The 14,692-nt window shown below is 56.7% G+C and overlaps 1 protein-coding gene across 4 annotated transcripts in view; it reads right to left on the reverse strand.

Moving 5' to 3' along the window:
* PPFIA4 (PTPRF interacting protein alpha 4) overlaps nucleotides 1-14,692 on the reverse strand; it is a 60,128-nt gene that overhangs the window by 30,729 nt on the left and 14,707 nt on the right. For all 4 annotated transcript variants that reach the window (XM_053964035.1, XM_053964034.1, XM_053964032.1 and 1 more), the window contains exon 2: nucleotides 3,691-4,618. In XM_053964035.1, coding sequence (XP_053820010.1) covers nucleotides 3,691-3,927 — 237 coding nt within the window. In that variant the 5' untranslated portion in view covers nucleotides 3,928-4,618. The remainder of the gene's footprint in view (nucleotides 1-3,690; nucleotides 4,619-14,692) is intronic.

A 14,692-nucleotide genomic window follows, 5' to 3' on the forward strand; every position in this document is an offset into this window, starting at 1 on the left:
GCATTTTAAAGCCCCTAATTGGAGAGAAGATTGCTCCTGATGAGCGGCAGGAGATGGGTGGGAAGGATGCCCATGCTGGGAAATCAGCGCTGCTGACTCGGCACGAGATGGAGAGTCCCATCCATCGTCTGCCCGTGTGGCAGCCCCATCACCCCACTTCTCCTTCTGTCCCAGGAGTGGAGCAGAATGAAGAGAAAGCCCCAAATCAGAGACGAGGGGATAAACACAACCCCAGCAGTTGTAGCATGGGATTACACAGATTAAATCCTGCTGGGTAAACCCAGGGCTTCAACCATCACCCACCCCCAGCGCTGGACACTGGCACCTCCCGGACCTCCTGGATACAACATTGGGGCTCTGCAAGAGCATCCATGGGGAATCAGTGTCCTCCCTTCATCAGGATGTGTATTTCCACCTGGGATTGCTCAGGGAGGAGCATTGTGTAGCCAGGCAAGCAGGAATCCAGCATCTCAGCATCCTTGTCTTGTCAGAGCACAACCAGCTCCAGTGGTTCCACACAGCTGCCAGATCCCTCCAACCTTCCCAAAATCTGGAGATGTTTTAAGGGTCTTACCTGCTGAGTGTTTTCTCCCACCTGGGGCTCCTGAGGTTTCCATTTACCTGCTGGTCTTTGCAAGTTAACTCAAGATATACTTTGAAGTTAAATGTGATTGTTTGATGTCAGGACCTGCCCCAGCTCCTGGGGGACCTCCAGGGAGTTTGGGCAGTTTTAGGGGGTCTGCTCACCCCAAAAAGGCCAGATCTCAGCTCTCCAGGCAGCCCAAAAGGCAGCAAAGGTGCAGCAGAGCTCCATGGAAGGAGGAACTGCAGGAGGTTTGTATGGCCATTGGCAGCCCACAGCCCTCAGCCCTGTTGAGTGTGTTCTTCCCCTGACACAGCTGGGGACAGGGACTCCTGCCAAACCTCCAAGCCATGGCAGCAGAGAGGAGCTCCATCCCACACAGGATCTGGAACTGGGAACACATCTGGATACACCAGGAGCCCTGAGTGTCACATCCCCTCGTGGCACCTGCCCCCAGGAGAAACTGAGCTGAGGGGCTGGGAGCAAAGCCAGGGCCTTGGGGAATGGCTGAGGGCACCCAGAACCTGCTCAGGGCTCGGTCCTCAGCCACAAATTCCCTGCAGAACAGGGGGGCTGGAGCTGGAGCTTTCAGCCCGATTAAGTCACATTCAGCACTCTCACATGAATAAATAAATCATGTAAGAAGCATTAAGGCAGCTTAGTCTCCCCAGAAAATCGCCCTGGAGTTCTGCCTTTTGGGGGCTGAGGGATGCCCCCATGGATTGGGGGTGGGGATGGCTCAGCCATGCAGCACAGGCAAGGGGGAATGGGAGCTACAGGCAGCAGCATCCCTGCAGCATCTCTGCAAAGGGGCTTGCCCTGGACAGGCACATCCCCTGCCTGCCCCAGATGCACATTCCCAGCCTGTCCCTTTGGATCCCATGCTGACACAGCAGCATCCAGCTGCCACTGTGCCCTGAGGGGGTGCAGAGTGCCACGTCCCTAGCTGCCACCCATCCCAGCCTCACCAGAGCATCCCCCACCCTGGCTGCACCCAGGAGACACTACTGATGAGCCTGGGTGCCCAATCCTGCCCTCAGAAAAGGGGTTCTCTCAGAAATCCAGCTTGCATCCCATTCCCAATGGGGTCTGAGACACTGCAGGAAGCTCCTGGGTGAAAGAGCTCACAGAGAAGGAGGAAGAGGATGGGACAGACCTATGGGATGCTGCCCAGTGCCCTGGGGAGAGACTCGCGTGTCCCGGTCCCACTTACCTGGTACATGCACATGCTGGGATTAATCCCATTGGGCAGGTGAGCGCCTCTGGATTTGCTTCCCGTGTTCATGCCGAGCCCTCATGGCCGGGGGAGAGCACGGGGGGCGCCGGGGGTCATCGTGCCCGGGTGCGGAGCCCCCCACCCGCACAGGGACCGCGGGAGCTTCCCGGGGAATTCCCCATGGGATCCGCCCCAGTCACATCCCGGGGCCGGAGGGGCCCAAGGCGGCCCCAGCAGGGCACACAGTGGGGCGCGGGTCCAGCGCTGCCAGCGCGTCCCTGTGTGCTGACCCAGATTGCTCCGAGCACCCGCGGGGCTCCGAGGGCCCGTCCCTGGAGCGGGAGCAGAGGCTAAATCCACGCATCCCTTAATCCGGGATGCTGTGGTGGGGCGGGCACAGCGACAGGGTGACCCGGCTTGCTCTCTCCAGAGCGGGAGCAGAGGGACTGAGCCCTCAGCACAGGGAGGGGTTGGTGAGACTGGATGCACCCCACACCTGAGAACGTCTCAGCAACTCTCTCAGGAAGGCAGACTCATCCATAGGGACCCCAGGAGCTCCTGAGAAGCACTGTTGGGTGTTTTGCTCTCAACATCTTGGGCAGAGCCAGGACCAGCTCAGCTCTGCGTATGGAGCACCTGTTCCCAAGCTGTTTTCCTCTGTCCAGACAAGGCAGGGATGCAGAGAGCTGGCCAGCCAACAGCCCAAGCTCTGTCCTAGCTCGTGCCACCAGTTTTGACCCATTTCCCATCTCTCCAAGGGGCTCCAAACCCCACCACCCAGGCAAGGAGGATCTCAGGTTTCAGCACTGCAGAATTAGAACAGATGCAACATTTGAAGTCTCCTGTTTCCCTTGGCTGTTGGGCTCCTTCCACACCATACCCACAGTGGAGCAGAGCAACAGCCCCCCAAAATCCCTGTTACCCCAAGTCTGTGCCCTGGGACACTGTGCTATCCCAAAAGACCCCAAAGGGATGGTGGGCAGCTCAGACTCATCCTGCACAGCCCTGTGACACTGGACTCATCCACCTCACCCTCTTCTAGCCTGAATATCTTTGTGGAAATCAAGACCAGGCCTCTGGAGTACCTGGAGAGGGTCCTGCAGGAGCACAAGAGCAGAGCACCAGCAGAAGCCCCAAGGCAAGCCCTGATGCCCCAAGCCCTGGGCTGCTCACTGAGCACAGACCTCTGGCAGCCTTGCTGGCCTCTGCCCCTCTGCTCCCTGAGATGTCCCAGTCCCCACCCTGCACCAGCTCTGGCTCCAGTGTCTCCTCTCAGGACCAAGATTGAGACATAGAAGTCCCATCGCCCCACTGGGCAATGGGGCTGATGGAAAGGAGCCCCCCTGGCGAGGGAAGGGACAGCAGTGGGGCTGCTCTGCACAGTGGGGAAGGAGAGTGATGGATGGTTAATGGTTAATGTCCCCATCTAAAGTGCCAGTGTGGGCTCAGCACTTCCTGACATCCCAAGAAGTCGACTGGAGGCAGCCAGCCAGATCTGCTGCCCAAAATGAGCGATCTGCTCCCCAGGTGCTGTCCCCCACGGACTGACTGTCCCCATGAGAAGCGGAGGCTCTGCACCTGCCTTGCTCTCACCCTGGGGTGTCCTTGGGGAGGTTTTGCCTCTTCTCCAAATCCATTCCCCTGTGGACAGGGGGATTGCACTCCTACCCCTCCTCAGACACCAGCAAGGGTACAGAGGAGAAGGGGAGATGTCCAAGCTGGTTGTGGCTTGGCCTGAGAAACCGACAGGATTTACTGTTGACATGAAGTGCAACACTCGCGGCAGCATCACCACTGCCACACCAATCCCAGGGCCACGAGCTAAACCTCACATCCAATCCCCCTCGTGTGCCTCAGGGCAGGCTCTGCTCATGCCTGGTCAGGTCCTCACCTGTGGGAGTGCCGAGTTCAGCTGCCTCTGGAGCTGGTCCCGCTCCCGGAGCGTCTCCTGCAGGCGGCTCTGGGTGACAGCGAGCGTCTCTCGCGTCTCCCGCAGCGTGTCCAGCAGCTTGTCCCTCTCGTCCAGCATGTTCACCATCAGCTGCTCGAAGTCAGCGTCCGCCTCCGAGCCCTGTGGGGGGCCCAGCGGGTCCCCCTCGCTGATGGTGGGCATCACCTCGCACATCATGGCTGGGCTGGCTGGGGGAGGGTCCCGGCGGGGCTGGGGGTGTGCTGAGCACAGGTCACATCACTGCGGGCTCCCGGGAGCCAGGGAGCCAGCACGGGAGGGGACAGTGGGGTGTTCAAGGAGGGGGACTCCCCATCCCTTCCTCCTCGTGCTAAGCAGCAGCTGGCATCACTCCAGCAGGGAGCAGGAATGTCCTGGGCACCAACAGGGTCCTTGCAGTCACCAGTGCTCCACCCGCTGCTGTCACTGCCGGCTCCCGCTGCCACCTCTCCTGGGTCCCGTGTGTCCTCTCTGGGGTCCCGTGTGTCACCTCTCCTGGGTCCCGTGTGTCACCTCTGGGGTCCTGTGTGTCCTCTCTGGGGTCCCGTGTGTCACCTCTCCAGGGTCCCGTGTGTCACCTCTCTGGGGTCCTGCGTGTCACCTCCCTGATGCCTTTCCAAGGGGCTGCAGCGTCCGTGACCCACGAGCTGTTCAGAGCGGGACAAAACGATCCTTGAGGATTTGTCCCAATGGAGAGCCCAAGCCAAGAGCAGCACAGGGAGGGTCTGGGGAATGTTTGGGCTGCCTGGGCATGCTGAGGGGGGCTCTGGTGAGGATGGGCTGTTTTCCCTAAAGCTGGATGAGGTGTCACTGCTGATGTGGAAGCGTGTCTCCGTTGAGCATCACAGTTCTTCAAACACCCAGCAGTGACCTGCAGCAGAGAGGACAGAGATCAGATCCCTTCTGCTGCCCCCAAAATGCCCAGAGACCTGCCCAGCCCCCTCTGCCCCCCATCAAACCCTCCAGAGCTGCACCAGGTGGGATCAGCACCCACATGAATGGGCTGTGCCAGGCTGTACCTCCTGTGCCCACTACACCAAATCCAGGATGGTACCAAGCTGCAGGAAACAGCAACCCTGGCACCCAAAATCCTGCAACTGTCTTTGGCATTCACACATCCTGGGCCAGGATGTGGAACTCCAGTCCTCTGTGGAACTCCTGGCTGCCCAGGGCCCCTGTGGCCCCACTGTTCCCCAGCATCAAGGAATTTGCAGAAAATCAGGCTCCAAGCTGAGTTTGGCCCAAACCTGGCAGGAAGTCAAAGCAACAAATGAGTTGAATGATTGGATTAATGTTCCTCCCTCCTCTAGACAGATGTGCTGGGCCCAGCTGTTCAATGACAGCTGAACTCCAGCACATCTTCCCTTGGTCAAAGCTCTCCCAGGGGATGGAGGCAGCAGCATCCTCAAATTCCTGCCCAAGCACAAGCAGCACAGATGAGAGGCTGGAGGGGAGAGGCAGAGCTGACATTTGGGCAATCTAAAGGCTGGATTAAAGCAAGCTGAGAACCCAGCCCAGGGGTGATGCTGGAACCCACAGCCCCACCTTCCCTAAACCATCCCAGACAAGGGGATTCACAGTCCTCTGGGGGAACTTCAGCCCTCTGCAGCCAGGTGAGGGTCCCCAGCAGCAAGGGTGAGTGTGACACTGCCACCCCAGCCACTGTGGGGACCTGCCCACCCCAGTCACCATCTGTGCCAGGGGACAACCATGGGCAGGGCTCGAGCTGAGCAGCAAAACACAATGTGGCAGGTCCAGGGTGAGGAATGCTAGTGGTGCTTCTGGGGCAGGCCCCGCTCAAGGATAAGTCTGAATATTCTGAGTCTGTGGATGCATCTGAAGCTGTGGCTGCCCCATCCCTGGAAGCTTCCAAGGCCAGGTTGGACAAGCCTTGGAGCAAGCTGGAATAGTGGCAGGTGTCCCTGCCGGTGACAGGGGGTGGGACTGGATGAGCTTTAAGGTCCCTTCCAGCCCAAACCAGCTGTGATTCTGTGTCACTTCCCCTTCAAGCTCTCCCCACACACACAGATAAAAAGGACCCGCACACCGGCATGGGCCAGAGCAGCCTGTTCTGGCCCTTTGGGCTGGGATGAAAGCTCTTGTGCCCTACAGCTCAAAGGCACTGCAGGGACCTGCCCTGATGAAAGGTGACACTTGTGAAGAGGTGCCTTTGTCACACCAGACACTGCCAGGACGGGGGAATCAGAACTCTGCTCTTTGGATGACATTGGCTCATCAGCTGAGGGGAAGTTTGACACAAAAAATTCTCTAAAAATAGAGAGGCTCTGGCAAAAGCAGCAGCCCCTCACTGTGCATCCTGTGTGATGCTGAGAGCCAGCTCTCAGGGGACATAGGACAGGGCTGTCCCACAGCTGGTGTTCTCCCCTCCCTTCACAGATTGGATCCTCAAGTGGGATAAAACCTGTTGTGGATGTGTAACACTGTCCTGAAGCTTTGGGAGTTGTTCACACTCCATCCTGGCTGTTGGGATGTGGATGACCAGGGTAACTGTGGATTCATGGGATAACTGCACTGAGGACATCCCATCCCACAAAAACAAGGCTGGTGGAGCAAAAGGCACAGAGTGAGGGACCATTCCAGCCCCTGCTCTCCTTGGGTTGAGTTGGACACGAGCCTCATCCCTATAATTAAGCAGGGAAAATGCTTTCCAGTTCTATGGCCCCTAATGAACAGCCCCCAGGGGTACCCACAGGCATGTGGCTCCTTGCCACCTTTCCTAGGGTTAAGAGGTCCCAGACTCCAGGGAGATGCAGGGCCAAGAGGAGCAGAAACCAGTCCTAACCCAGGGCTAAGCCCTGTTAATCTGGGTGCAAAGCCTAAGTGAGGTGACTTGCATGCCCCCTCCTCTGCTGTGCCTCTGCCTGAGGGGTGAGCATGGAGAAGGAACAACCAGGCTGGGCAAAGTCTGGCAGTTCCTGAGCACGACTTGAATGGCAAAATGAGCCCCATGGGCATGGCCCCAGCCAGCTGCTGGTGGGGAATTGGGAGAAATTGGCAGATGAATTAAGAGATATTAATCAAGGCACGAGGGAAGAGCCCTGCAAGCCCTCAGGGAAGGGAAATGCTGCAGGGAATGACCAAGACATAAATCTGACCAGAGCAATGATGGGATGGAAATTTATCCCAGCTGCAAAGGAGAGACACCCTCACCATGAGGAGACTGTGCAGATGCCAATTCCAGCAGAGCCGTGGCAGCTTCCCACACCCCCATGGGGCTGGACCCACACAGTGCAGGAAGAGGCACAGATTTACATCCAAGAGCTGATTTTCTTTCTGCTTCCCCCATGGTTGAGCTCATGCACGGGTTGTTCTGCAAACCTGCTCCTGCCCACAGTCACATCCTGTTATTCCTGTGTGCTTGTGCAGGGAGATGGGGAGACGAGCACAGCCAATCCTCAGCCTGGGGAGGGGGATCACAGAATCACAGGGATCTTACACAGCACTGATGCTGGTCCAGGATGGACTCATCCCATTCCACTGGTCCCCAAAAGCCTCTGTGCCCTGTCCCTGAGGATGCTCAGTGAAGCATCAAACTCTCCTGGACAAGCAACTTTGGTGACCCAAAGCTCCTCTGTGCCCAGGGTTTGGGGGTGTCTCCACTGAGGGAAGTCACATTCCCCCCTCATCCTGGACCACCAAGGACACAGAGGTGTAAGGCAGGAGCTGCTACAAACCCCTGCAGCTGGAGCAGCCCTATGAGCAGGGTGAGACTTTCCACCACTACAGAGAGCAGCCAAAGCCCCCTTGGCCTGGCCTGACACCGCCAGGCAGGTGGGGACAGCCAGCCCAGGGCTCCTGGGGCTCTCTGTGCCTCCCAGGATGCTGTGGCACTGTGAGAATCCCTCTGCCAGAGGGTCCCTGGTAGGGAATCCAGGGGGATGCTCTGCCACCTCCAAGTGTGGCTCTGGACACAGTCCAGCCCCATGTGCCCATCCTGGCTGGAAACATGGCAAAATCCAAGAGTGGAAAATTCCCTGCACTCTCGTGGGATGGTCCACATCCATGGACATGCCTCCAGCATGCCCATTATGGATCCATTCCTCTAACAACCACAGGAACTTTCCTATCCCATGGATTTGTGAGTGATCATTTCTGGATTCAACCACTGCAGCTTTCACAGCAACACCACGAATCCCAGGAGTAGCCCAGGCTCTGGGAAGGGCCAACAGCCAGAGGCAGGGCAGATGCAAAGGGTTTATTTAGGATGGCACGTGAAGGAGCCAGGACCAGGCTGGGTTTGAGGTTTGATCCCTGCTGTCGTCAAGGCCCGTGGAGCAGGAAGTGAGTTCAGTAAGCAACAAGCAGAGATGAGCGTGCAGGGATGTGCACACAGGGACAGGGATACAGCAACATCCATGGAGCCACGGATGTGCATGTCAGCAGGAACGTGCAGGAAGTTCCTTTCCAGGACCAACTCCCTTCATTTCTGTCCCACCTCAAACCTTGGGCTTTTCTCCATTCTCCAAAAGCAAGAGAATCTCACCCATTCCCAGGCGCCTCTCCCGGGAAGCCCAGCTGGAGGGGGTAGACCCAGGGTCTGTCCCCGCCCAGCAAAGCTTTGCAGGTTCCAGGCAAACCCACCCATGCCAGCGGTCACGCTGAAGGACCTTGGGGACGTCCACTTGGGTGACAGCCCAGACACCCCCCACACTCTGCTGTGACTGCAGCAGCAGCAAGGGCACACCCAGAGCAGCTCTTTGCTGCTGGAGGTCAGAAGGGCCTGAGTTCGCTCCCAATTAGTGCCTGTAAATCTCAGCCTTTCACAGTCTCTGGGAGAACTCCCTAAACGCTCCTGCCTGGCTTTAGAGGGCCTTAAGTGCTGGGATGATCATCGGGTAGAGACTGTGAGGAGACAGCTGGGAGCTGAGCAAACACACACTGCACAGCTCCAGCCTTTGCTGGGTATTTTTAGTCCCGTGGGGCTGCCAGGCACAGGCTTGCTGGGAGCAGGTTTCTTGCCAGGGAAAACGTGCTAGCTTTACTATCCCTCCCCCCTCCACCCCAAAACGATGCTTTCCCCCCTTTTTGGGATGGAAAACAGCACCATGTTGCCTGCTCAGAAAGGCCACTTCCTCACGAAGGTGCCTGGACGCGGAGCAGCTGATGGGGAGCAGAAGGGGTTTTGCCCTGGAGCTGACAATTTGCTCAGCACAGCTCAGCAGTGAGTCAGGCTGCCCGTGGGATGCTGGGTCCCAGGGAGCACCCTGGCTTTCCCTTCCCACTGAGGGCGAGAAACACCCACAGCTTTACCCACACATGGAGGATAGAGACAGCCTCGTGTTTCCTCTCCACTCACATCCCAGCCCTGACAAGAGGAGGAGAAAAGCCTCGGTGGCTCTGTCAGCAGGACCATCACCCAGCAGGCAGCTGGCAAAGAGGCTTGAATGCACTCCTTGGAGGCAAAAAGCTCTCAGAGATTGATCATCCCATAAAAATGTCACTCTGATTCTTCTGCTCCTGGAAAATCCACCTCAGCTGCCCAGCTTGGCCTTGGAAGCACAGAGTTGGGGTGGCAGAGCCCACACCAGCACCCCTCACTCCCAGCTCCCTGGCACAGGAACAGCCTCCCCTCTGCCCAACTGGCCAAATTCGGGGTCCAGCACCCACACTGACCTCCCACACTGACCCCTCTCTGACAGATCCAGGAGGGACCAGAGTTTGATGCCCTTTTGCTGTTACTTTTACCTTTCAGGAATTGTGACCCCAGGACAGGCTGCAAGTGTCACATCCTGGCATTCCCAGCAAGCTCATCCCAAACACTGCCCCTGCAGACAGAGCCACATCCCAGCACAAGTCCTGCCACCCTCACTGAAGTCAGACACCACTTGGAAGCAGCCAGGACATGTTGGGCCACCAATCCACCCTTGCCTACCCCAGGGAAGGTCAGTAGTGACTCTGAGCAGTGAGATGGCAGAGTGGGAACATCCTCACCATCTCTACCAAGCCACAGAGCCCATTTCTCCTACCCTCAGTGAGAGATGTGGTAATTAGAGGTTGGGAAAAGATACAGCCTCATCCCAGCCTTTCTCCCAGGTCCCCTCATTTATTCCCAGGATACACTTGGGACCTCCAGTCCCCTGAGAAGGACAAGGTCCAGTTTTCCGTGGGGCCCGTATGGTGACAGTGCTCCCAAATTCCCTAACGCAGCCCCGCCGCCGGCAGGGAACTGCACAGATGGTCCCTGCCTGGTGCCAGGGGCTGCCCGTGGCCAGGACACCCAGGGATAACAAGGGAAATGAGGCATTCTGGCTGGAAATAAGGTGCCATTTTTCAGCAGAGGATTGGATTCCCATTCCAAAAGGTGAGATGGATTTGCCGAGATCGGGGCTGGGAACGTGGTGGAGACCTGAGAAAAGTCGTGATGGTGCCTCCTCTCTCATCCAGGTCTGGGAGGTCTCCTGGGGTCCCCACACCTGCAGCAGTGTGTCCTTTGCCCCCAACAGACAATGTCCAACTTGTCCCTTGTTGGAGATGCAGCAGTGGCAGAACAGGACATTCAGGCAGCATCTCCAGGGCTTGGAGCCGTCTCAGGTGTTGGGAAGCCCTGGGTGCCCCTAAAGGGTGGGTACAGGGGACATTGCAAGCAATAAAAGGCAGCTACTCCCAATATCTTCTGTCCCAAAGACTTGCTCCAAACCCATGAAGCAGTTCCCACCTCAACCCTTGCTCACTCAAGTTGCTAAACCAGAGAAGAATCCACAAGGAAAAATGTCCAGATCTGAGTTTTTTTGCAGGGAGCAGTAAATGCTAGCATTGCATTGGTATTTATACTTCTCAGTGGGAGGGGAGGCATTACACACCACTTCCAGAGGGTATTTTCAGACAGCCACCTGCTCCTCATTGTGCAGAGACACAATTGTTCCTCAGCAAAACCTTGTCAGACGTGGAGCTGAAATTTGTGCTGGGTCCTGGCGGGGAGGAGGGAGCTGAACTCCTAGGGCTGGCACCCAAACACGGTCACACAGACACCTACAGGAATCTACAGGACTTTGTCACCTTGGGACGTGCTGTGGGGGTTGTGTCAGGGGTCCTGACTCAGTTTCCCTGTTTCCAAAGTGGGCCACAGAGAGAGGCGGGATCTCAGGGTATTCCAAGGAGGACCACAGGTCTGAGGATGCTGCTGAAGCCCTGAGGATCCCAGGAGCACGTATGGAAGCACAGGGAGTGTTCTGGAGGAGCACGAGACTGTGGTGCTGGAACACAAACTGGAATTCACTCTCTGGCACAGCTGCCCCAGCTGGCATGAGGGGTTCACCCAAACCAGTAAAAACAGAAACCAAACCCCCAATCCTGGAATCACACCCCACTGCAGTCACCCAGTAGCATCACTGAAAGACAGGACTGTGGAAATCCTGGAGAAATCCCAATTCCTTTGGTGCACAAGAGGTTGGAAAACCACCATGTGCCCTGGAAGGGAGGAGACGGAGGCACCTGATCCATGAGACCAAGCTCACATCCCTCTTCCAGGATGTGGCCTGCACTCAGATCCATCCACAGGGACAAGGAAGGGTTTCAGCAGCCACCAAACCAACACCAAAAAAGCCACAATTCTGGTTACAGTCATTTCCTTTTCCAGTTGCTGCTCTGCTGTGTGTCACATGGCTCATCCATCCTTTTGTTCCATAACTTTGCAACCAAAGCCCCTGTCCTTTGCTCTGTTAGGCTGAAGTCACAGAATCCCAGAAGCCCAGAATAGTTGGGGCTGGAAGGGACCTCTGAAGATCGTTTAGTCCAATGCCCTCTCAAGGCAGGGTCAAACCCCAAGCAGGTGCCACAGGGACACAGGCAGGTGAGTTTGCAATGTCTCCAGGGAGGGACACTCCACACCCTCCCCAGGCAGCTGTTCTGGTGCTCTGCTCTCCTCCATGGAAAGAAGTTCTTCCTCGTGTTGAAGTGTTGAGAGTCTTTGATTTCTCTCTCAAGGAAGGTTACTTTAAACAGCAGCAGAAGGAAATGCATTCCCTACAGAAGCAGCAGATTGAGGTGAACCAGCCCCTGACTCTGCCAGGGAACGCAGCACTGGGATCCATCCCAGCAATCGGGCTGGTTTCCAGCCCAAGGTGGATGCAGACTCCTCTGACAGAGAACAAAGCACAGGGAAGTGATCCACAACCACTGAGACAAAATCCTGTGCTTGTCACAGAGGGAGCATCACTGCAAAGTCCCCTTACCTTTGGGAAAGTGAGGCTTTGTGCCTCACTCTCCCCACAAGCAGGGCACAGCCTCAATCCTTGCTGAGACACAGAGGAATGGCTGGTGATTTTCCATGATTTCACTAGAGGTTTTGCCACAGGTACATCCCTCCCGCCCCCATGACACTTCTGCTGAGGAGTTATCTCATCTGGGAGCCTGCCGGGCTGGAGCCGGGGGCCTCCCCCTCGCTGCCAAACCAGCGCCTGCCCTGCTTTAGTCACACCCCGTGAGCACTTGTGGTGCTAACTTATTCAGCAACGAGGGAAGAGTCACCAGCTCCAAGGGGGGCTGAGGAAATCTGTGCCACAGGTGCCCCCGAGCCCTGCCAAATGCTGTAGAGGAGCCTCTCCACTCACCCAGGCCCTGGCACCCACACCCAGCCCATGCCCAGCCCAGGGCACAGGGGAGGCTGCTGCTGGTAGAGAAACCCCGGGGCAAACCCCACGTGCATCTGAGGAGCTTCTGTGCCTGGTCTGCCCAAGATCCAGGGTTTCCCCCACACCACCAATCCCACTGGAATCTCTTCCACACCCTCAGCAGGCCCTCCCTGCCCCAAGCCTGAGCAGTAGTAACCAGTCCCACACATCAACTGCACATCTGCCCAAATCCCAGTGTAAAATTCAGCCACCAACTCTGTGACTGGTGGAAAGGGAAAGGGGGCTCCCTGATGCCCACAGTGAAATCCCACTCCCTGCCCCACTCGAGCAGGTCTCCAGCCACCACAGAATCATGGAATGATTCACTTTGGAAAGGACTTTGAAAGCTCAACCAGTTCCACCTCCTGCCACGGGCAGGGACACCATTCATGAGACCGGGATGCTCCAAGCCCTGTCCAACCTGGCCAACCACCCTTCATCAATCTAAATTATAAGTAGGGTTGAGGAAGAGCCCAGGGAGTTTGGAGTCAGGGAAGAGGCAGATGGGGCTTTCAGTGAAATTTGGGAAGTGTTAGAGGGTGTTCAGAGCCACAATGGACAGAGCAGGGATGTGTCCAGTGCTGCTGGCCTCAGGTTGGACCACAGCAGGCTCAGGAACATATCCCTGCATCACACTTTGGGGTTTTGCAGGCACCACAACCTGCAAGGGAACACCAATGGTCCTGGAGCATGACCCTGGCCCTGGGGAGGCCTCCAGAGCTCAGCAATTCACCACCAACCACCCCAGCACACAAGTAGAGACAACAGCAGTAAGACTGTGCCTCAAGTTCCCCTTGTGCTCCCCATGCTACCGGCAGACAATCCAGGCAGGGCTCCCCTTTCCTCCATCCTCCCAAAGCATGGAAGGTTTTAGTCCATCATGTTCCAGAAGAGTGGTGGCATCATGGCTTGGGCACTGGATGACTGCAGCCAGAGGTGACTGGGATGGTTTCAGTAACTCAGGTGATGGGGGTGGGCAAGATTCCCCCTTGTTTTCATCCCTTCTGTTGCTCCTTGCCTGTGCTAAGCGACTTTAGCAATTACTTAATCCCTTTGCTGATAGCAGAGCTAGTTTCCAAAGAGCTTTTGCCCAGATGCAGTGGCAGGCAGTGGGACATCAGTGGGATTCTCAGTTCTGGACACTCGGGCTTTGAGGATGAGCAGATCCAGCACCGGGACAGCTCTGCAACGTTTGGCAAGGAAACCTCACAGCATTTACCACAAGCACCTCCACCCCTACTGGGACATGTGGGTGCTCAGCTCCATGCAGGACAAGGCAGGACTGTGGGGTTAAATCCCTGCCTGACTGAAACCTGCTCTTCCTCCCAAGCATGCTCACACTGTGGACAACCACAGCCCTCCCTTGCCAAGCTGGGCTCCTTTGGCACCTTGGCTGTCCCCCACTGGTTTGGAATGGGTGGATGAAGCCCAGCAAGGAGCAGGCAGAGATGGAGATAAGCAGCCTCCAGTCCAGGCTGGAATGGCCCCGGTGCCGTTCCCATGGTGCCCATGCCAGGAGGGCCCAGGGCAGTGCCAGCTCCCGACAGCCACAGGACGTGGCAGGAGCAGCCCTGTGGGGACATCTGAGGACAGTGACATTGCAGGGTGGCTGGGGGCAAGGCTCAGGCACTGGAGCCCTGTCTGCTCTGTCTAAATCCACATGGAACAGGGTCACATCTTCAACCCACACCCTTCAGGTGCAAAGTGAGCTCCCAAAATGAGCCCCAGCCAAAGGCCACCTGGCACACCCAGTACACCTGGCACAGCCAAAGCCACAGCACTGCAGGAAGGACTCATCCTACTCCTGTCTGGCATTTTAAGCCTTGTTTCATGCAAGAAGGACTTTCTGAGGGAGTCTCTGCCCTGCACATCCCAACTCCTGACACAGGGATGGCACCAGCAAGGCGGAGGGCCTGAAGATGCTGTGCTTTAGAAGGAAAATTCAAGTTGTTCCTCCTTAGGAGAATTGTAGGATTAGCTCAGCCCTTATTAAGCATCAGAAGAACCACAAAAAGCACCTCAAAAATAGCCTGCCAAGGAAAACTCCATCTGGAGCTCATTCCTCCTGGATACAGGCCACAAGGAAGATATAAGGGATCCAGAAATCCCAAGTACTGGAAAAGATCAGGGAGAATAATTCAAGGTTTGGATGAATGTGATGAGCATTGTTGGATGCAGGGAGCATCTAAGCAGAGCCCCTGAAGGCTTCACCCAGCATGGAAGGAGCAGAGGGAGAGACCAGAGGAAACACCATGTCCCACCACTGCTGCCCTTGTTTGGGGATTGGAGAAAACAGAGAAAGCTTCAAATCGAGG

This window comes from Vidua chalybeata, chromosome 24, assembly GCF_026979565.1.
Source record: "Vidua chalybeata isolate OUT-0048 chromosome 24, bVidCha1 merged haplotype, whole genome shotgun sequence".
Classification (NCBI taxonomy): domain Eukaryota; kingdom Metazoa; phylum Chordata; class Aves; order Passeriformes; family Viduidae; genus Vidua; species Vidua chalybeata.